This window comes from Myiozetetes cayanensis, unplaced genomic scaffold, assembly GCF_022539395.1.
Source record: "Myiozetetes cayanensis isolate MyiCay16 unplaced genomic scaffold, myiCay2020 scf9, whole genome shotgun sequence".
Lineage (NCBI taxonomy): Eukaryota > Metazoa > Chordata > Aves > Passeriformes > Tyrannidae > Myiozetetes > Myiozetetes cayanensis.
This window is the reverse complement of record NW_026088185.1, coordinates 18460848-18486668: the sequence shown is the minus strand read 5'-3', so window position 1 is coordinate 18486668 and position 25821 is coordinate 18460848. Positions and strand designations below refer to the sequence as shown.

At 37.0% G+C, this 25821-nt stretch overlaps 1 protein-coding gene across 10 annotated transcripts in view; it reads left to right on the top strand.

The window, feature by feature from the left end:
• Positions 1–25821, top strand: part of MYO3B (myosin IIIB) — a 194660-nt gene that overhangs the window by 120603 nt on the left and 48236 nt on the right. For all 10 annotated transcript variants that reach the window (XR_007632098.1, XR_007632097.1, XM_050340309.1 and 7 more), the window contains 6 exons: positions 613–690; positions 2529–2734; positions 10073–10184; positions 11088–11250; positions 11927–12007; positions 20550–20670. Coding sequence is in view for 8 of the 10 variants with exons in the window: in XM_050340309.1 (XP_050196266.1) it covers positions 613–690; positions 2529–2734; positions 10073–10184; positions 11088–11250; positions 11927–12007; positions 20550–20670 (761 nt within the window). In the remaining 2 variants the exon portion in view is untranslated. The remainder of the gene's footprint in view (positions 1–612; positions 691–2528; positions 2735–10072; positions 10185–11087; positions 11251–11926; positions 12008–20549; positions 20671–25821) is intronic.

Here is a 25821-nt window from a genome sequence, read left to right as displayed (position 1 = left end):
CCCTCTAAAAATAACTTCTTCAATGCTGAAAAAGTGGTATTTGAAGCTATGGCCGTTCAGCAGAATAAGATTGCTGAGATTCTTGGCATCAAAATGGCAATTTAAAGTAATTAATAGCAGTAGAACAGAACAGACCTATATGTTCTCAGATTACCTACTTTATTTGCCACTTGTTGTCCAACAACCTGTTTTCCATACATGAGCACGGTGGGGCAGCTCAGTTTACTTTTTGGTCATTACAAATGTGATAGCTCTTGTATATAAGACCTATTGGAGTTCACTGTAGTGGCAATAAGATGAATGCTTTTTAGGAATCAGTTCCTGTGGTATTGCACCTTTACAAATGCTTCATTGCCTGAGTACTATATTACCATAAATCTAGAGTGCTCTTCCACTATCAGAAAGAATTCAGAATGCTTACAGATCGCTCTGAAATCAATGTGTGTCCTGCACCTGTTAGAGGCTGGCCTTCCTATCTCTGATAAAGTACTCTGAAATACTCACACCTGAAGGTATGACTGTAACAAAAACTGCACCAAGCTTTCATGGGCGAGGTGGTGTGGGTCTGCAGTGTTTCTGGAGCAGTTCTAACATCACAGTTTTGTCTTCCAGGTTGACACAATGGAGGTCATGCGGCATCCTGAGGAAACAACTAACATGAAGCGGCAAACTATGGCTTCCTATTTTAGGGTACAGAAGTTCAATTGAAAATAAACCTTTGGATGATAGGAACAATGGATTTATCTAAAATATCTGTAGGATTGTTAGATCGAAGAGAATAATAAGATAATTTTTTTATTCTGTTATGAGGTCTTTGTAACCTCACAAATTTTCTTTTATTTATTTTCTCTTTGTTTTCTTATACTCGTATTTTTATAATTTCACTGAGTATGATGATAACAGAATCTAGAGCCTAGACTATTTCCATCTAAAATTCTAGAGGTCTAGAATAAACCTCACTACCTTATTATAAACAGAACACCGATTTTGTGCAAATAAAATAGCTGTTATTATTTAAGACTTTGTATTTTTTCACAAACTTAGGCATGCATACCTTTAAAGATTGGGATTTGTCATTTGTGCTAATAAGTAAAAACAATCCATCTTTCAGAAGTGCTGCTATAAATCATATGGATTGTCATTTTATCAGTAGTAATCCTGCCTGAGATAATGTATATTCTGTATGTGAGTTTAAATTGAACAAGCAAGAAAAGGGCATTGAGAATGTTGGAAAGGGAAGCTTAGAAGTCAAGAAAGAGCCCGTCCAAGACTGTTGGTTAATGGTTTTTTACCTTGTAGTCACTGCAGAGTGGAAAAGTTTTGAGCAGTTGGCCCTTGGGCTGCAGAATAGGGAAGTTCACAGTGCTATGCTAACCAGTGTGGGCCAAAGCTTCATGCTGTATAGGAGTACCTGTTCTGTAAAATAGTACCTGTCTTGTAAAATAATGTAAGGAAGGACACAGAGGAAGCTGATGTGTGCTGTGATGTTAGCCCAGTGTGGAATGCACAAGGGTACACGTGCACACTTGTCTAGTCATACAGGTGTGCATTTAGAGTGCTCTTGCACAGAACCCCACAAATGTCAGCTGTGCAGGAACTGAAAAAAAAGAAAGTGGAATGTGGAGTGAGTGTGAAAGTACACCATAATATGCATACAACCTGCAACAAGGTGACCACAATAAGCTTGGAACTGTGCCTGATTTTAAGACACATATGGATATATGAGATTGGGTAGAGTTGTAATGAGTACTTATCATACAACTTGTTAATGAGGCGAGTATGGAGCAGAACTGTTAGAGTCATTGGAAAAACAGATATATAAGATCTGATCAAATTTTTTCATTTCAATGTAAATTGCAATGGAATAAATTGTTTTCCGTGTCCAGGGTGGATAGGAAAAGAAGTAATGGACCTGTGTTTCAGTGGGGAGATTTATGGTAGATGCTAAGAACATTGTGAATAGTCATGGTAATGTAGCACATCAGCAGATTTCTAGGGAGATTGTGCAGTTTATATTCTCAGTGATTCTGAAAAATGAGTGTAACAGAGATGTGCCTGAAATGTTACAATAAGTCTAGTGTTTTCTGTGGGCAGAGCACTGAACTGATGACTTCTTGCAACCCTTGCCCCATAATTTACTGTGATTTCAGTGATTGTTTGTTTCCTGGTAAAGCTCATTCTTCTGTTGGGGATATTTGATCAGTCAAATGTGTCTACAGTAGAATTATAGTTAGGACAATTTTCAATTAATTTTTTTTTTTTTACTATGGACCTTCAACTACAGAAATGTGGTGTAAGGAGCTATGAAGAGAAAGGTTTAATAAGTAAGAAATAAGAATTAGAATATTTTTTTAATATGTTCCAAGTTTCAGCTTCAAGCCTAAAAATGAATGAAAAGGCAATGCTGATTAACATTACAAATTAGAATATAATCAAGCATTACATAGTGTTTACAAATACATACCTCCTGCTTAGTTACATTGCAGTTCTCTGTCAAGAGTGTGCATTTTTTTTATTCTCCTCACTAGTATTCCCTCATGGATCTTTTATCCAAAATGGTTGTTGGACAGCCTCACTTTATCCGCTGCATTAAACCTAATGATGATCGAGAAGCACTGATGTTTTCTCACGAGAGAGTTCTGTTGCAGCTACGATACACTGGAATTCTGGAAACTGTCAAAATACGTCAGAAAGGGTATTCTCATCGCATCCTCTTTGAGGAGTTTGTAAAAAGGTAAGACTTCTATAATAGGGTTATTTTCAAACTCCATTCTGTAAGGTATGTTCTACATGTAAGTACAAGAAGTTCTACAAACATGGTTTGTATGTGTATGGTCTGAATGTCTAATGAGAGCAGGGACTGTCAGAGACAAAGACTACAAGAGATCTGTGATCTCTAATGGGGAATAGCCAGTGGTGAACACCAGTGTTCAGTAGCAAACCTGTCCCCATGATTCCCTCAGTAGAGACAACCAGTAGAAATTATACATCCTACTCAGATAATACAGGGATTTTGGAAGGTCAGTGACCTTCAGCCATTAAATGAAGAATGTTCACATGCTTAAGAATGAATTGATATAAAAACTTCAGATAGCTTGTACACCATCATAATCATTTTTCTTGGACATAGCATGACTTATAATCAGATCTCTGTTCATGTGAACCCTTGTCTTAGCTGCTATTACTGGCTTTAATACATATTCTCAATCTCAAGAAGTTATAAATTTATTTCAGGAAATGCTGTTGTCTTTATGATGGCAGTATGTTTATATGATCATTATAGTTTCCTCTAGATTTAAAGTGTGGTTTCATGTAGTATTTGCTGTTTTCCAATGTGTAGGATTGATAATTCAACAATGATCAGAAGCAATCACAGTAGGAACAAGAAGTGAATGGCTAAATGAAGCATTTTCTGATATTTCCTGAACTGTAGGTTGCTCATCCAGACAATATAGAATTAATGAATCTACTGAAAACAATTCATTCATATGATGCTAGAGGGAAGGAGCTGATTATGAAAAAGAAGAGACATAAACAGACCTTTTTAAAATCCAAAGACAGAGTAGATTTATGTGTGTAAATCAGTCACTTGGGCTTGGAAATCTGTGGTCCGTGAATTGAGAGATCTTGAATGATAAACCAAAACTTAACCTATTATTTCTGAAAAAATATTAATTTTTATTTATGATATATTAGTACACCAAATGAATATGTAGCAGGAAAACACTACAGATTATGTATCACAGGAAGGATAACTAATATGTTTATTTGTCTGTCAAGGCAATTTTATTTTCAGAAATCATCTCCCCCAACTTTTTTTGTGTTGCGTGACTAATTTTAGTATGGTCATCCCATTCTGAAGCATGTTTAAGAGATTTATTTTTCCGATCATTAGCATATCTTTGCAGCATCCTGAAGAGGATGAAGGCAGAATTATTAACCTTAACTTTTATTCAATTTACACATAAGTGAACTGAGATTAACTCCACAGAGATTAGTGTAAATTGAGGCAAAATTAAGCCTCCTCTTATCAACAGATCCTTTTCATTCAGAAGCGTGCTGAATTTGAGTACAACCTTAAAAAATAATGGTAATAAAGCATCACTGACTGTAACTTTCCTTTCCTGCAGATAAGGAAGGGCAAGTTGTGTTTAACATCTTCTCAAATACTCCCAAAGTTTTTAGTCCAACTGGATGTGATTCTTTCAGGAAACTCAATTCAAAAAAGGAAGGGGGGGGTACATTTAGCAATTTGCACAGCAGCACAGAAGACTTCCTGAGTTCAGAATATAAACGGGGCAAGAGAGGGGATGTTCTTGCTCCTTTGTTCATCTCATGCTTGATTTTTAAATGAATTCTATTCTGTTTTGCTCTTGAAAATAAAAACAAACAATACTTTAAAAAGCTATAAATGGAACAAGAAACATTTTTCTTCAGCTTACAGCCATGACTAGTCAAGTGTTTTTAGGAACTAAGTGGTTGAATACATAAAATGTTTGAGAAAACAGGTCAAATGCTAAACAGATTGGCACTTCTTTGTTCATAATCAAAAAGACATTAGGCAAGTATGAAGAAGAGTTTCAAAATGTCAGTAAATGTGAGGATATCAAAGATTTTCTAAGGCAGCAAGTTAATTGGTATTTTGATCCTTTTGAGCAACTGAACAACAAAATGGATGAGCCAGCACTTTTTCTCCCTTGATGTTATTAAACAAATAGGTGTGCTTCTTATCTGCCTGTTCAATAATGCTGTTTTGTAAACTCTTAGCAGGAAATATGAGGACAAAACAATCAAAGGCAGGGAACCAGACCCATTCAGGGTTTATCAGGTGGGAGGTAAACAAAAGATAAAGCTCTGTCTAATGTTACTCTTTACTGTCTTCTGTTTTCATGTAGAACAGATTATTTCAGTATTGCAAACCTGGATGTGGTTTATTGGGTTAAAAAACAGATGGTGGAGAGAGGGCTTAATTGTAACTCATTCACACAATGTTTCTTCAGCCAAGTATATAACCATCTGTTTTATGTATATAAATATACGTATTCTTTTTACTTAAAGTAGGAAAATGCAATCTGCAACCCCTGTAAACACTGTATCCTTGTCAAGTCTTAGACACTTTGTCTCTGTTGGCCCTGTCTTACACCCCATGACATCATGGGTCTGTCTTATGTTTGCTGTGAAGCAGCATAGCCCCTTTTACAGGCTGGAATCCCAGGTTTCAGATACAGATTATTAACTAGATCAGGCCACCAGGTGTGCCTGGCATGGGGGGTCTCATGGTGACTGCACGCTGCCCAACAGCTAAGGGAGGTGTGCGTTCGAGTAGGGACCTGCGCTGAAGGTTCCACTGGATGGAACACGCCTTGCTGAGAGTGCCCAGGCCCCTGGAGATTCACATGATGTGATGTACAGGTGTGTCCTCACCACACATCCTCCAGCTGTATACTCCTTTTATTTAATGTAGCATATACTGGACAATGGCTTGGAAGATGAGGGACTTGGTAGGCTAATGGTGCTAAATGCACTTCAAGAATTAAGTGCCTCATAAGCACATAGGAATGTGTTGAGAACCTATTGCACAAGTTTCATTTGAGGGTTGTCTTTTTTCTTCCCCGCCTGTTTATGTTATGCATTGAAATTTTTTCATACTGTATTAGGATGCAAGATACTCTTTTCCTATGAACATTACTATCTGTTATTCAGATCATACACTCATAGCAGTACCAGTGCTGTTACTGTAACAGTGATCCCAGCTAGGCTGGTTCTGCTTTTTCAATCTCACAGTGCAAATTTGCATAAGGTCACTGTTAGTACACCTAATATGCACAGTCTCTAAACCACCAGTGTTACATTTCTCATGACCATATAAAGCCTGAATGACCTTAATGAATCACATTTTGCCTTGAGTGTAGCTAGGAATAAAAACTGGTGAAACATTGCAAAATCCTGTAAAACATATAATCTCAGTAAGTGCTTTCTTCTAACACCAAAAATTCAGTGGTGATAGACTTGCTTATGCAAAATCAGGGAAGGACTGAATTAAATTAGAAGTCAACCGATTTGCTGCAGAGAAGGAATGCTTTCTTTTTAAATGATGCCTTTTTAATGCTAGCTTACTGTTAATACTGAGCCTGCACCATACCAAAGTTCACAAATGATTTCTAGAAACAAAATTTTAACATTTTCCCCAATATTTTGATTTTACTATCATCCATGGAAGTGTTTATTTGTTTCAGTGGCCTTAAGATTCCCCAGATCTATATAATGTTCCTGTACACTTTAAATATGGTAAACTACTGCACCTTCCAGATACACCTTCTGGACTCCTCTCATTGACAGAACACTGGTTGCCGTGCAAAATAGTTGCAGGATGGAGAAGATAGGAAAACTTTAGAAGTGGAAAGTCTGCTAACCACTTATGAACACTTTATGCACAACAGACCAAATTATGTTTTTCTGAGAGTATTTCTGTGATTCTATGCTTATCTAATGATTTACAGCATAAGTGTTTGGTATCTGTTGCTGAATTTCAAAAGTTTCTTAGACGTTTTATCATTTTTATTTACATTTTTCATTCATACTCAACATAGAGTCAAATGTAATTATTTGTGTGAATTCAGATTTGAAAGTTTCTGAAAGAGGTGAGATATAACTAATACAGGTTGGAAATTTTTGAAAATTATTCTGTGGCTCTTTTAGTTCTAAAAAATGGATTTTTTTAAACTTTCCAGCTCCAGAGCTGAGAAGGAACAAACGTTTTTGTGATACTGAGAATCTTCCTACTATTACTGGTGGTCTGGCTAGAAAGGGATTTTGCCCTCTTGCACTTCATGCCTTTCACATATTCATTCTCCACCTGAGGCTAGTATATTTTAGTACAAAGATTTGTTTTAAAGAGAAAAAGGGTTAATCATTACTAGTTTGAGTTAATTATGTAGAATTGATGCAGCCTTTAAGTCTGGAATGCAAAGGGAGCTTCAGTAAGAGACACTGGTATTGTAGTTAATGGTGCTGTTTAAATGCTATTTATTGAACAGTTCCACAGTTCACCCTTTGAAGAGTGGTGAGAAATTGAACCATTTGTTTACCATCAGTTTATCTAAAACCACCAAGACTGAAATGCTTTGGCCCTAAACAGATAGTTAATGCATGGCATCGTTCTGAAGTTTTCCATATCTTAACATACTTGGATGTTTTGGGCATTTAACCTTAATTCTGCATGTCCTAGCTTTGCAGTTGTTGGTCTGAGGTTAAATTCAACTTTTAAAAAATGTTGGTGCATTCTTAATGACTAGAAAGTACAGTTAATCCCATTTTAGTGTATGTTTTTTCTGAAATACTATTCAGGTACATGAAGGGTAATATGTAGTGCAGATCAAGAACCACTAGTTAAGAAATATAGAATTCTAGAGTTTCATCAGGTTTGAGAAATCAGTTCTTCAGAGGAGAAATTACTTTTCTCTTACATAGTCTTAACTGCTACTGAGAATGTGATTAGTCAAGTACTTCTAGAAAACATGAAGAAGAGTTACATGTTGGAAGTTTCAAGCAGGATGTATAACCCAGGAAAATGATATATTTTTGCACAAATATGTACATGTTTATGAAATAGCACGTGAAGGACCATAAACTTTATTTTTTTCTATTAAAAGTAGAAATTAAAGTATTGGTTTAACGTAGAAGAACACTGAAATATTCCTGACTACTACATTTTGTGCTGAAATAACAAATGCAAATATGGAAATAAAAAAGTAGAGTTGTGAAATTTTCATCTCATCTGAAAGCAAATGTGATTTTTAGCTCTACTTTTCTGAAATTAAGTTTCTGGTTTCTTGGTGATATGTTGTAAGTAGAGGTCACACTCAGACCTCTGCACAGTAGATTTACATAAGTATGACAGAGATGAAATTAGGCCAGTAAATCAAAATGAACAGTTGTAGTTGCATATATCCCAAAGCTTTGGGTATACTCCTAGACATTTTCTCCACCGTTTCACCACATACAATATTTGAATCCTTTTGCCAGATACATTAAGATGAAACATTTTACCTTCCTCCAGAATTTTCCATAGGGTCCATTACTGTACCAGAATTTTAAATTAGATGAACCAGTTGGGTGACCCTATGTGCCACATGCTGTGCTGCCTTACAGTGATGAGTGCAGTAATTTCTGCCTTATTTTTGATGACATAATTGAAAAGGAACAGGAAGTGTATTAACTAGTTACAGGTGTCTTCTGTGCAGTGGTTGGATCAATCAAAACGTTTTGGAAAATCACCATTTAGAGGAAGTTTTTAATAAAATTGGGAGATGATGTTTACATACTGTGAACTGTAAAATAGAAACTGTAGTTACTCCCATGGTTTGGAAAGTTCTTGTCATTTTGCTTCCTTAGGCTGTAGATAAATTTTCTGAAAACATTTGTTAAAACTTTAAGTAACAGGAAAAAGTACCGTTGTTGGGGGTTTTTTTCTGAGCACCAAAAGCAAATGCATTCTAGATCATGAAAGAGAGCTAATGGAGAGGTTACTACATTTGAAAGATACTGAAGTTTGTCATAAACAAAATTATATAGTCAGGCAGTTAAATTACACAGCTCAAAAATACTTTTTAGTCAGATTTGTCCCAAATAAGAAGTCAACTTTGCAGTGATAAGAATGTCATTGATAAGATAGGTAAAAAAATTAAGAGATCACCCTTGAATATTTTATTGCATCATTGCTATTTAAAAACTGTTCTATGGTTTTAAAATCCCTAACTACAACTTACCTTAAAAGATGCTTGAACACCAGAAAATTGATATTGTCACTCATTTGAATCTATCCTTCCTTCCTTCCTCCCTCCCTCCCAAGCTACTTAAGTTACATACATGTGTAAATAACACGGCTATCTAAACTGGCTTTTGAAACAAACAGCAATTTATTGTTAGTGTAACTTCCCCCATGTATCTGTCTGCTATCTGTTGAAATTATATGCTGTCACAAGATTTTTATGATAGATCTATTTTAAATCTGACTTTCATTAGTGCAACTCATAATGGTATTTGTCTTGTGAAAATTGGCATCATTAAATTCAGTAATAAGGTGGAGGAAAAGTACTTTTTTCTTTTAAATGCACCGTGTTTCTCCATTCTTGCTGAATGGCATGACTCTTGGTATTTTGAAAGACTTGGCTAAAGAATTTGTATCATCACGTTGTTGAGAAAGTCACTGCATTAAAAATAACTCAGTAATACATAATCTCCTATCATTATTCAGAGTCAGCAGTGTCTCCAGTTGGTGAATATCTATGTCTTTGGTCCAGGACTTATTCCAGTGCTTCTGACTTCAGATGTCATTTTGTTCCCCTTTGATCTTTATTGACTGTTTTAGTGGTTCTTTTTTCTTTCTTGTGACAACTGGAGCTAATATCTAGAGATTAACTGGAGCTAATATTTGAAAATCATATTCTCCTGATTAAAATAAAAAAGGTCTTGCACAATTCCAAGCTTTGTAATTGCTTCTCCATGTTTTCTTCAGTATGAGGTGGGATATTTTCTTGAATCTGTCTGTGAGGTTCACTGATCAGATTCTTCTCTTCATGTTTTAAAAAACATCTGATGGCTCTTCCCCGTGCTAATAATTAGTAGAATGGTATGCTCAACCTGTTAGTTCCTCTCAATCACAATGTAAATAGAGTAGCACCTGTAGAAGTATAACTTAATACCAAGACAACACATGGCAGTTAATAAATGAGAGCTGAGGTGTCATTTGCTACCATATAACTATATATTATTTCACATAATTGTTGGGTGCTATTCTTTGCAAGGGACAAATAAAAGTCAATATTGTTTAGTATGGGTCTGTTTCAGGCCTCTAAAACTGATCATAATCATTTCAATTAATTGTTTATCATAATCATGTATATGCTCAGATATCTGTTTGTGACAGTTGTGTCATAATTTATGAGGAGGACTGAGTATAAGGGAGAATTTGGCCTGTTAGTTCTAAAGGTACAGCTCTGAGCTAGAGAAAAACAGTGAAAGTACATACTGATTGTTAATTCAATTTTTTCTTTGTCACTCGGTTTTGCAGGTATTATTACCTTGCGTTCAAGGCACACGAGACTCCTGCTGGTAGCAGAGAAAACTGTCTTGCCATTTTGGAGAAATCTAAACTAGACAACTGGATTCTTGGGAAGACCAAGGTAGAGGGTGCTTACATTTTCTCAATAATAGTATCCTTTTAGCAAAACATGTCTACTTTGAAAAGTCCTGCCTGAGTGAACAGAAGAGCAAGGAATTTGCTCCTTAGCCTCCCAGGTTATGGAGGTGCCCTGAGTTAGTGCTGCAAGAGGAGGGGTGCATTGTGTACCTCCCCAAAGCACATTCTGCACGTGGCTGCCTTGATAAGGACAGTACATCTGTCAGTGCCTCCCTGAAATTCCTCCTGCTCTTATTAAAGACATGGCTGAAACGTCACCCTGGCCCGTCCTGTGAGCCTGGTTGGTATGTTGTCCATTTGTGGAGTTTCAGGTAAGCTCCTTCTGGCTCCATCAAAAGCCTTTGTTCATGGTTTAAAATGGAGTGAATGTCTTCTGTAAAAGGATATTGCATAGTATTTTGGGTTGTTTTACAGTGCACAAAGGAAAAACAAGGAGAATTTTCCTGCCCAAGACCCAGATAAAATGTATATTAGCACCTACAGAATTTGTCTCCTGAAGCAGAAGGCTTTTAGACAATATTATGTCTGAAACCAGATTCAACCCAGGATTTATCTTCCCACTGACAAGAAAGGCTGTATTTCAAAATTGTTGATCTCTGAAAATATCCCCCTGGCCAATTTACTTTGTAAGGGTGGTAAATATGGGGTTTATTTTTCAATGGGCGATTATAATCAGTGGAATAAAGAAATTACATAAGTACACCAAGAGCAAATAATTGGTTCACATGATTGCTATGGTATCTACAGGCAGTATTTTGCTAGTTTTCTCAGCAATGATGCCCTAGAATAAGCTACTATTGGACTAATGAAAAGACAGAATACAAGAGGTTATGTTACTGTCTGCTTGTAGTACTGATTTTTTTGTTTTGTTGTTGTTCCCTTCCAGGTTTTTTTAAAGTATTACCATATAGAGCAGTTAAATTTGTTCCTTCGAGAAGTTATAGGGAGGGTGGTGATCATGCAAGCCTATATCAAGGGATGGCTTGGAGCAAGAAGGTACAAGAAAGTCAAAGATAAAAGAGAAAACAGTGCTCTTACTATACAGTCAGGTAAATGTTTACATTCCCTATTTCACTGAATGTCTTTGCATTTCAGTCAGTTAAATTGCATGCATATTGTTCATTCATCCATTATAGTTTATTATGAAATCAGAATGACCAGAAATGCTTTATCTCCAGCTAATTGATGCAAATGTGATTGATTTACTTCTAAGGTGTCATTTTAGTGTTTGGTAATGTCTTTATTTAAATATGTCAGTATTTTGGATGGGATGCCTGTGCACAAAATGAAAATATTGTTAGGAGTGTCTGTCCTAGCATGGAGCACATTATTGAAATGCAGTAGCACATACCCCTGCCCATATACCAGAATTCCAGACATACATCATAAGATGGACCGCAGGGGCTGATAGCAGGCTTCCTTGTAGTGAATTTGGGGAACTGTGTGAGCAGGGATGATCATGCACCTTTGTCTTTTGGGTTAGGACATCAGTGAGCACATGGTGACAATTAAAATGTGGAAGAGGGAAATGGTGTTTGAAGTCGTGGGGATGTGAATGTTGCAGTCATGAACCCAGAGTTCAACATGTGGGTGGGTAGGGAGGAGGTATTGGGGGTAGGGGCTGGAGTAGTTATGGCAGGAGGAATGAAAGTTACAGCACATCTCTGACTCTGTAGCACTTCCTTAAATAAATGTAATTTCCAGCACATGGGTTTGTATTTTTAGCCTGGAGAGGATATGAAGCTCGCAGGAAGTACAAGGAAATAAAGAACAGAAGAACTGATGCTGCTATACATATTCAAGCAGGTAATTAAAACAGTATTTCAATTGCCAACACCTATTTTTCTGTGGGTGATTTTGTGTGTCATGTTTATAGCAAAAAAAAAAAATACAGTCCAAACAAAAGCTATAAAAATATTACTTCTGATCATTTGTTCTTCAGTGTCAAATAACATCTGGCAGGTATCGGGCACTTTGGCTTCTCTGGAAGCAAAACATACTAATTAAAAACTGTTGAGTTAATTCTCTAAGATTCTTCTGAGCGCAGTCAGTGTGATCCAACTACATGTAGAGCTGGTATGAAGCACTGTATTGATTTGTCTAAAAGTGTGGATGAGAGGCACTGGACATGGATTTCTGTGTCTTTGTATGGAGCCCTGGTCTTGGCAGATTGCCAGGTTTTTGTTTTGACTGCTTGCTGGGTTTGCCAGCTTTGACCAATCTTTTGACATTCTGCCAGACTCCTATGCAGCCATATCAATATGAATTTGAATAAACTTTAAAGAGATTATTGGAGAAACAGGCCCATAGGGCTGTGTAGGTCTCTAGTAGAAAGCAGAGTACCATATGGCACAGAAATCTAAGAACCAATGCTGTGAACTCAATGGTGTTTTCAGATGCTGCCAGTATGAAGCAGCCTCCATGTGATGCAGTGTAATACACTTTCCCTGTGCAACTCCAGGTTGAAAGACTGTAACTGACAAAAAATGAGTTGTAGCAAATGTGTTTACAGATAAACCAAGATACCACCTGTATTCTACCAGCTTCCTGTGCTACAATTCCTTAAACTTTGTCACCTATTTATTGTGTATCTTATGGTCTGAAGGCAGTATGAAAAAGATGTGTTCTAATATTCTTTTTCTTTGTTCTCAAACCATTCCCAATAAATTAATTTGATTTTCTGTTGTCTAAGTTTGCTACTCTGAAATTAGGCATTGCTGTGACTTTCAGCAGAAAGCAGAATACCATTCTAGTTACAGAAAGGAACAGGATAACATTAGGAACAAATAATAATTTGCAACTTTGCATGAATACTGTTACGCTGAATTGTGAAGCTCTAGAGTTAAACGTGGAATATTCTATTAAGTTGAGAACTGTTAAGGAGAAATTTTTTCTCCCATTACAACAAACACTGAAGGACTGCACATGTACTCTCTCCCATTCTTCCTCTCCTTTGTGTTGTCATTTTCAGTTGTTTTGACAATAGCTCAGAAAGTAGATCTTGAAGTACCCCCTGCCACTATTTTGCAGAGTATTTGCTACATTTACAAGTATATACATACCTGGACCTTGATTACCTAACTTACAACAGCCTTACCTTGAAAGAAGGAAAGTGAAACTGTTAACCCATCACTGTCCCCCTATGGTCAGCTCCTTAAGGTGAGAGTTCTCTCATGTGCAGTAGGAAGCTGGTGTGTAGCAGTATCACTTGGAGACTGCAGGGGACATTCTGACTTACAGTTTTATCCAGACAGATTGTGAGCTCTTTAGGGAAAGTAACTGATCTATTCTGTTTCTAGCACACATGGGAGACATTCTGAGCTGTGTTGCTTCCTGCCATCTCTTAGACGCTGTGTTAAACATGGCAGAGCAGAGACAGTGGAAGTGAATCTGGACATTGTTCAGCCCTCTGGACCTAATGCTGGAGTAATGTTGTTAGCATTCTTCCCACCAACACACACAGCATCTTCCTTTGTAACCTGGCACTTGACTGTTTCAGTGATCAGTTTGGGTGAATAAGCATTAGGACTATAGGGTTAAGAGTGACACGGTGCACCTTTTGTATTAATTAGGCTGGCTGTTCCTCCTATCTTTGGCTCTCTAGTAGAAGGGGTATAATAATAGTAATGATAATCCTCAACACATTTATATCTGCCTTTGGAAACCTAAACCTAGGAGTTCTTATTTGAAAATATTTCCTGTGTGCATTTTCTCTTCTCTGTGTGCTAATTTTTCCATGTTTTAAATCAAAACTTATGCTTGCTAATCATGGCCATTTTCCAGGTTTTAAAACACATGGACAGTCCTTGTGTTGTTTACTTTACATTACACTGTCTGAATGCGTAGTGACAGGGCAACAAAAGCATCTCTGAATCTCTTCCTTCCCTGCACATCTTCTAACGTGAGTGTAGTTCAAGGCAGCTTTCCAGTAAAATGGAGTATGACCACCTTTGTATTTTTTTTAAGTGAGCCATTTCAGGCAGTGAGAGAAATTGTTTGCATTTGTCATCCAGACATTAGCAAACCCATATAATTAAACTATATGTACTTCCCTCTCCTTTCCCTCCCCCCTGCCCCTCTCAAGCAGGCCTTGGAATTTAGGAAGCATTTGGCTTACATGTTTCTACAGAACAGCGCATATTGAAATTTGTTTTCCTTTCATCTCTTTCCCAATAAAAGCAGCCGCTCAGCTTATCCCTTTAGCTTCCTCAGAACTTCCTTTCAGAATTCCCGATCTATTACAGCACATTCACATACCAGAAACAAGATGCCTTTTCATGCTGTCAACCTTTTTCATCTGAAATGTAAATTAATTCTTGCTGGTACGCTTTGACAGAGATCAAAGTAGGGGTATTAACCTTATTGGGCCTTCTCCTCATCAGAATCGGTTCCAAAGACTGCAAGGGTAGTGTTAGGAGGCCAGTCTTCACTGTTATCTATGGCCCTCCTCCAGGCAGTCCTCTGTCTACAAGTCAGCATTTCAAAGGCGCTGATTTCTTTTGTAAATGACCTTATCATTACCTTAAACTGTGTGAAAAATGATTTGCCTGAATAATTCTTGCAGGATTATCCTGCTCATTTTAATTGTGGGGGGACTTCATTCAGGTTCCAGGATATTGTTTAAGTGGTTTTGACAGCAAGTGATCATAGCCTGATATAAAGGAGGAACACAGCTCCTGATTGGAAACCTCTTGACTTGTTCAGATTGTTCATTTCTTGCAAGTCAGTCTTTGAGGTAGGCTGCATTTGCATTTTAAAAATAAACAGATGCCTTTCAAATACATGAGCTGGTGGTCTGGAGATCTCTGTGGGCCCAGCAGTTCACTATCCATTGAAGAAATGTTGGAAGAAAAAACAAACTTAGAAAAAAAACAACCCGCACAATATACATGAGGATACAATTCCTGAGTGTATCATATTACAAGAAAGAAAAGTCATTATTTCAGATGAGGGAAAACACCCTCGCTAGGAAACAAAGTATTTGTGAATTTAAATTAAGTGAGGAAGAAAAAGCTACCCTATTTCAGCATATCTACATCTCAGTTCTCAGAATACACAGAGTACACGAGGTCTTTCCTCTACTTCCAGTCACACTTTCTCAAACTGTGAAGGCTAGAAAATGCCAATTTTTAACTCGGAGAGGAATTGTAAAGAATGATTTTGTGCAAAGTGTTTGAGTTGACAGTACTTTGCACTTCCAAGTATGTCTTTGTAATTGGGATTTATATTGTTCTGATTTACATCTAGGTAAAAGGAAAAATATATTGTCAAAGATTTTTTTTTTTAAATTATTTTGCCAGATTCACAGCTGGTTAAATCAGTGTAAACCCACTGAATCATCAGAATGAAATGTTGCTTCAGTGATTTACTCTATATGCAAGTCTCATTTAAAGTTTTTTTGTTTTAGAATAATCCATTAATTAGAATTTAAAACAACGGATAATACAATTATGAAAATATATTTTCTAGTTATGATAGCACATATTTCCATGCAGCGTGACTTGTCCCGAAAGACTTATGGGAGGCTTTTAATCTGGTTATTTCGTTTGTGAACTGACATTGCCAAAATGCCAAATGAGTGGTGCATGCAATTCACTTAGATCTGAGGTGACATCACTGAATTCATTTTAATTAGGCCCACTTTAGCCATCTGGAATATACTGTGCAGCTCTGGTCAGGACTGAGTTTAACTATGCTTCCAGAGGTGAAAGGCAAATGACTAATCCATTGAGCCACCGTCTCCTCCTCCAACACGTGCTCACACACTCACCATATGTCATATTGCATTAGAAAATTCTTTATCAAGAACTCAAGATTTGGGCTCTTTTTCTTAAATAAAAAGTGATGGATGTTCAGAAGGAAGCATCACTTTTTATAAGTTGCTTTCTTTCTGCAACTTCTGCCCATGCAGTGTTGCTCACTGTTTACATATCTAACATGTGCTTCTGACAAAATTTACTCCTTTATAATAAAAAAAAAAAAGAGGGACAGAGAACAGTTATAATAAATGTAAGCTTTTAGTAAAAGTGTTACCTTTGGGATTTTCAGCAGCAAAGATATAATGTTGGCTTCAATAGAAGACAAGGAAGTATTTCTTGAAAATATATTTATCCCTATATTTATCCATCTATTTGTATCACTGTGTACACATGTGTGTACATGTTCTCAGCTAATACTGTTGTCTGGATCTAAAAAGTACATAAGTAAAATGTTCCAAAAACTTCTAAGCACTTTATTTCTAAGAATATTTTAGAAAACAATTCCTGAAAATAACAGTGCCTAAGTAGCAGATCCAGGGGTTTATATATATATACGTATATATATATAAAAGGGTTTATATATATATGTATATATATATAAAATTAGTTTAATTCCTTTTAACTACATTTTTAGTGTAAAAAACATTGAAGAGATATATGTGTTTCTCCTAATGGCAGCTGAACTGATTTATTGTATTACCTTGATTTCCCACTCAGGGTAAACCAGATTAGTTTTGTACAGGCTGCACAGCTTTGGTTAACTTTACTCTTCCATCTCACTGTGTTCTGTACTAGCTTAGGTCATCCAGTAATTCTTCAGGTTTAGTATCTGTCTGTAGTAACCATTAGGCCTGATGCTCAGGTACAGGGACCATTTTAGGAAAAGTGAGATGACCTTGTGGTTTTAAAGTAAGAGGATCTGTATTCTGTCCCCTTCTCTGAGCTAAGCTCTGTCAATGTGCAGATGTTTTAGGTCTTCTTTGCTATTTTTGAGGAGAAAAAATGGGAGACTATTCTTACTGGATTTCATGCAAAAATCAGGATGGGACAATGTACAGTGTCCAACAGAAAGTGTCCCCTTCCTTGCTGGTATTGACAGTTTCACAGTACTCTTCACAGTACTTCTGCTGGAGAACTTAATACAAGAGTTGGTTTTTCTTCTGCAATTAAGCAGTCATCACACAGTGTCCATCCAGAGTGAGAGGTGCAAGGGAGGATGTATTCATTGGACCCAGCAAAGGATGTGACTCTCCATCCCTTTTACCATTCATTAGAATTAATTTGGCATGGAGGGAATAATCAGAGTCATGGGCTCTAATTCTCTCAGATGCTGTTAGTTAAGCTGCTGAATGCTCTTTTAACTAGACAAATTAAGAAAGTGATAGGCTGTTGTTAGCAAATCAGCTTCTGATTCCAAACTACCATGATGTCTTCTCTTCAGCAATCATGAGTTCTCCTTCTGAGTTGTTGTTATTTGCTATTTTAGGTGATATTATAGAATAAAAATGTGTCTATGTAGAAGAAGTCTGCTTAACATGAATTTTTTAATGTCAGAGTGAATCCTTCTACTGTTTTAAAGTACTACTTCATCTCCTTTCTTTATACTTCTCTCACAGACCTGTGATAGTTTAGCTTTGATCTTTTTACATTGTGCTTCACAATTTGCTCTGTAACTATATATTTCCTGTGGGAATTACGAGGAAAATGCTTCAGCTTCTCCTGTGTGGAATTGTGCAATATGGGATGTAATGTATATGCCTTGGTACTTAGACCTTAAAATAAAAGTTTATAACTGCAAGACGCCAAATTTCAGACTCCCTGAGGTAAATATATCCTTGGTTTCCGAGGTGCTGGAGCTGACAGAAGAGTCTGTGTGAGAAATGATCAGTAAAAGAAGTAAAAATTCATTTCCTAACTTGTGGCACATAAAGCATCTAACACTGAGTTACTTATAGAAGTATTACAGTTCGTTCCTATCTTGGTTTTCAGATCATGTCATTTTTGGCTATGTAAAGATCAGGGTTACAGCTACTGTTGCTGGAAAGTTTGGAATATAGACTGAATAAGGTGAAAATGAGGTGACAGCTGGTAATCATTCTTCTTCAATGATGCAGTGATTGTTCATGGAGCAGTAGCAACATGAGTCTGCTAATTTCACACTCTTTGAGCCAAGTGCTTAGTGTCAAAACCAGCACCAGTCAGTAATGCAAATTGCTGTGATGGAGCAGCTTCCCAGCCTCTCAGACTCCCCCAGTAGAATTCTCTGCATATGCATTTCTTTTGAAACATTATAGATCCAGTTAATAAATGCTGAAAAGATGCAGTCCTGCTAATGCTTGATGAAGCTTTTGAGGGAGTGAAAGAAGTTTGTTTATCTATACTTTGGTTGTCCCAGGAGTCAAAAGTAGGAAAAACACAACCATTTACCTGTCAGATCTAAGGTATTTTGGAAGAAGCTTGTGGAATGGTTATGTTGAGGAGTAGCTGATTTTGAAAATACATGTGAAAACAGAAGACAGGACAAAAACTATGTTTAACAAATCAGATATAGCAGGTTTTATGTAGTGAATGAGGGAAAGACCGAAATGTTTGTACTGACATTTATAAGAGTCTCTGGAAAAAAAGAAAAATAATTTTTAAAAATAAAATCACAGCAGGTATCAAGGTTGATTTTATAGACACGCACATGTGAAGAACTGCTAAAAGTTGAGGAACTACTAAGGATAAAACTGAAGTTGATCTTGTTAGTTCATTTGTTTCAGTTCTTCTTTATAGTAGTCCATCGACTGAGTGACACTCAGCACGTTTCAGCTGCAGAGAGGTGGCTGCTGGCCAGCTGTCTCTGCTGCTGATATTGGGAGCTGATAAGGCTCCTTGTCTGGTCAGTAGGGAATAGTTAAGGATTGGAAGCCTGATCGCTTGGGACAAGTGAAAGCTTGCCTCATCTCTGCCAGACAAGCAGACTTTTCCAGTCTGATTATTAAGGGCAAAAAGTTCCTCAGCCTCATGATACCTGAGCTCTGTATTTGGTTCAACACCACAGCAGACCTGACTTTTGTCATACCTTCTGTAAAGTGAATGGTTATTTATTGTCATGACATTTCATTAAAAGGCAATTTTTGTTATGTCTTATTCCAGAAACCTCAGTGATTTCGATAAATAAGAAGTGTGGGATACAGGGAAAACTTGTTCATCTTCTGATCAATTTCTCTGTTCCTCAGTTTATTCAATATTTATCTTACCTTCTGATTTCTTTTTGTAATCTACAATGTTATCATGACCTTGATCCTACATGAGGTTACCCTAGACCTTATTTCTGTGCCTGTCCTACATTCCACTGTAATATGTAACCCTGGACCCCAATGGGAGGGCTGCTCTTCTTTGAGTAATTAGTCTTCAAACTAACTCTGGTTTTGCATGTCTTTAGTGGGCTTAAAAGCTTTTCCTGGACAGGAAACGTTGTTTTTTTTTTTTTTTTTCCAAAAATCATATTCCCTGATCTTAGTTCCAATATTCTTTTACATTTTGTCTCACTGTTTAAGCTGCAGTCCTCCTGGACTAATAAACAGCTCCTTTCTCTCACAACTGCTCAGCCTTCTTATTCAGCAGCTGCTTGTTGTATACTGAGACAATGGCACTGAAACTGTGTTTACTTTCTTCATTATTCAGTCCTTTCTCCCCTTAAGTATTTCTACTTAAAATAATACTTGAAATAAAGCCTAAAAAAAAAAAAAAGTTTAAAAATATGTGAGTTTAAGTGTATATTGCAACACTTTTTAGTCTTTTGTCTTAAGTTCAATATGTATTGCTATGTGTGGTTTGTGCTGGAGCTTTTTACTAACTGCTCACAGGTATCAAAAATTCAAGCAAGTTCATGTCAGATAAAACTAGGGAAATAATTATGTTATTTAGGTAGCCAAATCCAGAAATGGATTTGGTCCATGGAAATAAAGGATGCACATATCTTCAAATATTATGCATTGGAATTTTCTTTCCCATTTCATTCCACTGCATGCTTCCTACTTCATTTAGTATTTTTAGTGATTGTTTTGTTCTGCTCCTTTTTTTAGGAATGGTATAAATTCCAATCTTTATAAATTTTTTCCTACTTATTTATATGAGATGTTACTTTAACTGGTTGCAGTTAACTGAAAGAATAGGAGAAGACATTAATAATTTTTCTAGTTTTAATTGAACACATCTGTCCCTGGCTTGTCACCCCTTTACCCCACAATAAAAAAAAGATAAAGCTTCTGATTCTGTAAAATTCTAACTAGCTTAAATCAGGGAATTCGTGATTTTATACTATAAATTTTAATATTTAGATAGGAACCCAACTTAGAATATTAGATAAATTCTCATTTTGAGGCCTGTTTGGCCTTGCCTGGACTGTGCCAAGTGGTCACTATAACAGTGAGAGTGTAAGGCCCTGTAGAATTTCCAGCTGCTGGTAACGTTGCAAACTTTGGAGCCACTCTTGTCCACTAATTTATTAAAAGTTGGGGACGTCTCAGGTCTGTGCTGCAGAGACAAGTGCCAGTCATTTCAGACTCTGCAAAATTTTTCTGATTCCTGACTATGTTTTTTAGCTTTCAGGGGATATATTGCTCGTAAAAACTACACAAGACTGAAAAACAGCACTGAGTGTGTAGCAGATCCTCAGCTTACAAGCAGCTGCTCTACTTCTGATTTTGGCTGTGAAGAAGACTGGTGAGTTGAATCCTTTGCTGTCTATTCTCTAACAAAAGTATTTTTCCAGACAATGAGATCTGAAATCTGAATCATGATGTCATCACGATTCAGCCAGCTCTTAGAGAATCTGACATATTCTGAAGATGGGCACCTGTAGGTTAGCAGGTTCCCACCCCCAGCTTAGTCATCTCAGTGTTCTCCCAGTAAGTGGAAAGGTACTGTTTGCTCTGGGTTGCTGTCCTGTTTCTCTGCAGTTCTTGTAAGTACCCAGAATACTGTAGACTGGGGACAAAATTGCAAGTGCTCAGCATTTCAGAATTGACTGCAGTGCATCTTATTAAATGTCCAAGAGGAGAAAATTGCCCTTCTGTGCCTGCAAAGCACCATGCAGACCAGCAATGAGACAGGGAAAAGAGCTGTCAAAAGCAGATGGACAGGTCACTGACAGAAAGTCTAGGAATACTGTAAACCATAGAGATGCTCTCCTCTTTGCAGAGAAAAGCAATGGATTTTTAGCAATGCGTTCGCTCCAGACAAACCTCCCCCTGACACTTCCTTGGATATGAGAGGCAAAAGGGATCTGTTATGTCTGACTGACCAACAGTGTTCTAGGACAGGTGGCTGTATTTTCTGGACTAATGCCTTTCATTTACAAGTTTCAGTGGCTAAGAGTTATGAGATCTCTCCTGCTGATACCATTTTGGAGAAGTTAACTGTTACATCTTTCTCGGTGTATGCTCATAACACTGAGTTATGTTAACTTCCATGCTAACTTTGCTACATGCTCTAGAGCATTATTGTAGGATTTCGTTCAGGTGTGACCGCCTGCGTTCTTGTAGGTTAATAGTGCTCCATAACCTCTCCCTTACAGCATTCTGTTTTTGTAAGAAAAAGGTTCAGGCCATTGGACAAGTACTAAATAAATAAATGGTTTTGGTTATGATTTTCAGGGTAAAGAACAAGCCCACTACAATTTACCGTTATAGCTCTGTTGTTGAGTTGCTTGACTGCTCACTGGGGAATGAGTTTCCTAATTTATGATTCCCTTTGTGCTCATGCAACTTCTTCTGTCTCCTAAGTCCTTAAGGGGTGTGTATCTTGTCATCTCTTCAGAACTATTGATGATTGTGTGGTCACTTGTTCTCCAGTCTGCGCTGATGGTTGGATAGCTAATAACCTCTCTACTATCAGTTTTCTTTGGCTTCCAGAATTATAATAATTTACAATGTGAATAGACATTTTTGTCTGGACTTGTTTGGAGGTACACAGTCTCTTCAAACTTTTTTCTTCATTCATTTCATGTTAGTTAGTCAGGAATGGTTTTCTTCCATTTTTACATCAAACTGTCTCTGGAATTCTTTGTTATTCCCCAAACATATTTTTCTGGGTAAGGTACAACTTGCTTAGTTGTACATCTTTTGAGGCTCACAAAGATTTTGTGGTTTGGTTACTGTTGAGATGAATTTGGGCTCTATGAAGCAGAAATATTCAGATCTTTTAAGATATTTATTGATCAAACTTATTTTGAAATCAATGTCTAAATGCGTTTAGATATCTGGCCTGAAGATTCCCATATAAGCCATTCAGATCTTGTACCCAGTCCTGGTTGCTATGCACAATCAGATAGATAAATAAATTCTTATTTTACCTGGAGTTGGGAAACTGCCAGCAGTAGTGCTGGCAGTTCTCACTGAAACCCAAACAAATATTGCGGATTATTTTCCTAATCCCATAAATTTCTCACTAGTGGCCTCAGATTCCAGCAAGATTTGAAAACGTTCAGCATTTTATTCAGGTAATTTTCCGAATTTTGGACTAAATCAAATAATATAAGTCACATAATTCAAGCCCTACTTCTTCTTGTAGCTGTTACTGGGCTGTTGTTTTAAGCATGTGACTGTTCAATCATAGAGGAAACTTGTAGGAAACAGAAAGGCTGCAGAATAATAGTGTAGATGCTTAACCTAGTAGCTGGTAATGTGACCTAGAGAAGACAACTTTACTTAGCCTTGCACATCATGGACCTAAAGAATATTTAGCCTTTTCTTGACATCATCAACTGTTGAGAGGAACCTGCAGGCCTGCATGGCATAAAGGAGCTGAATCATAATCAAACTCTTATCAAAAGTGGCTCATTCAAAATTTAAAAAGGGCATAGTTAATTTAAAGAGTCAAACCATGGTCAAGACATGGGAAAAACATGGTTCAAATGAGGGAAGCAGAAACCTTTCTGAGCCCTTTTTACAACCCTGCTGAATAGCAGATTTTCCCTTCTGCATAGAGTCAAATAGGCAGCAGAGAAGTGAGGAGTGTGATGGGACCTCCTCTCTCATGAAGAGAGCACAGACATCAGCCTCGCTTAATGTCTGCCTCTGTTTTACAATTGATCCTCACATGAAATCAAAGATGCTGGATTTTTGCAATGGCATAGCTAAAATTCCAAGTTAGTATTAGGGATCTTTTGAGCTTATTGGGAATAATTTCTGAAGAAGGGATAAGTCATTTTCTAAAACATCATGTGATTTTGGAATTGTTAGATTGGCAGATCTCTAGTGAATATATTTCTCTAAATGTTCTTAGCAGGATAACCTACAGTTTAGTGCCTAATGACCTTAATCTATGCTACCTTGTTCATGTTCTTGTTCAGACAGATCTGTCATTCTCAAATATCTTTAAATCCCTCTACAATCTTGTCAAAGTATCTGCAACCTTGCATGTTCACCACCATCATCTTTTCCGTTTCCCTCCCAAATGAAAATTCTGTTAAATAATACTGATTTGATACTTACCCTGGAAAATACTTCCTGTACTGTTCATTTTTTCCTCTAGCTCACTGACTGCTAAATATCACAGTATGTTAGCTATATGTACGTGATCAGTGTGTAGTATAGCACAAAGCATTGTTTCCACGTAGTGACTCTGTTAGACATCAGTTATATCTGTAACTATAACTGCATGTCAGTGAGTATCCCTTGCACCTTGGTTTCCTTTGGAGCTCTGTGTGTTTAAGGGCTCATGTTAGAAGATATCTGACATCAAAAGCGATTCACAATCTTGAGCTGAGTTTACTGATTTTTCTCCTTACATCTTTCTCTTTTTAGCTATCTGTTCAGCATAGGTTCTCAGAAATCATTCTTGTTAGTAAAATTCTTAACATTCACTTGAGCCTTCGATAATCAAGATTGTATAATAGACTCTAAACAAACTACACAGGCACACCAACTTAGGTGCTTGGAAAGTTATAGACGAAGAATAATTATCAGCATTTCTCTGTTCTGCAGGAAGTAATGCATCTGAAAGTCAAGTTCCAGAAATGGGTCTATTTCTACTCATTAATGACTTGACTCATGAAACAGAATCTGATTACTAAATTTGTATCAGTACTAAGTGAGTGATGGTACAAGGGTTTAAGAGGGTAGGATTTGAATTAGAAACACAGTTACACAAATTGTAATGAACCACAAAATGAATGTCAGGCAGTAATGGCAGGCACCACGCTCCAAAGTTTCCATGGGGTACTAGCAGTCAGGATACACACCACCTCACATGTGCATCATAACATTGTCTCATCTCTGGCAAGACCTTGGTTAGGGTAGTGTATCAGAAACTACACTTGACTAAAATGAGAAAGTCGCTTGGTAACGAAAGTGTCTCTGTGAAGATCTAAAAGGGAGCTGGAAAACTAAAGGTCATGTGGTATCATTTCTCCAATCATGAAAGGCTGATGTGAAGAGAAAAGGAACAAACCGTTCTCTGTTGAGAATCAGGTGAGAAATAATGGGCTTGCATTGCAGAACAAGAATGTTAGGTTAGACATCAAGAAAAGCTTTCTGATGGTAAGCTGAATGAAACTCTCCATAGGTTACCTTGGGAAGTCTGGCATCTCCATCACTGTAGGTTTTAAAAAGCTTACACAAGCTTATGACAAAAAAAAAAAAAAAAAAAGAGTAGGTGATTTTTCTTTTAGAATGGGGGTGGCTTAAATGATTTACCAAGGTTCTCTTTATTATTTGTAAATTCAGGGTGACTTCTTTAACTGTAACATCTCTGTGCCAGTGGGGTTGGCATTGCAAGCCAACCACTTTCATAGCATCATAGTGTCGCCAGCTGATGCTGCATCAGTGTGGAGAGTAAATATAAAAATAGTGCTAGAGGAATTCTCCATGGGTCAGCTTTGCTTGCATCAGCATTATTGCTGTGCCTGAAAGATGAATAATGTCCCTTTTGAAATGGTTTGCTACAGCTGGCCCATGGAAGTAGCATGCAGTGTGGATTTACCTACATGGGCACTGGTGAATTAGCACATTAACGTAATATCCTGTGTATCACAGACAGTAGACATTAAACATGATTTCAGTCACAGGAGCACAAATCCATTCAGAAACTGGTTTAATGTGAATTCACCTGTTCCATATAAAAACTTTTCTATCTTTTGCTATGCTTTCTTTAACTTGATCTGCAGCTTGCCTCTCACTGAAGTGGGATTCAGTCTGTCAGTCAATAACAAAACCTTCCTTGGATTCTTTTGTTTAAAAGAAAAAGAAGAAAATTACTATGTTGGTGTGCTTCTGTTCTTCATGGAGGGTTGATTGAAAGGGTCACATCTCCACATTTTAAACCTTTTTTTTTTCAGAATCTTCAGAAGAATGCCATCAGGTTCTGTTGATTTACTCTTTACACCTTCCCAGATTGTTCCATTTCCTCCTTGGATAATTTCAGTTTCTGTCAAGACCACACTGTGATTTCTTGTATAAGTCATTTTTTGAATATGACTTTTCATTTCACTACACAAGAAAAGCTGGCATAAAGACATTCTGGATTCCTTTAATTGTTTCACTTTCCTATTTTTAATCATAGCAAACATTAAGGTTATTGCTCGTGATGGAAATAGGGAGGCTGAAATCCCTGTGGCATGCAATAGAACACAGTGGGCCTAATTCTGATGTCATATGAGCTTCTAATTACTTTACAGTTCATCATTTCAAATAATTACTCAAGATTTTTAAAGGTGTAAATGTAAATATGCGCACAATTTTCCATTGTCATCTGGGTTTTTTCCTCCTTCCCATCCCTTTGGAATTTTTAATCTACCCATGCTGGAAGGATTAAATTTGTTCTGTTCTGTAATATATTACTTCTGCAAAATGAACTGTATTATTTCTAGTAGAA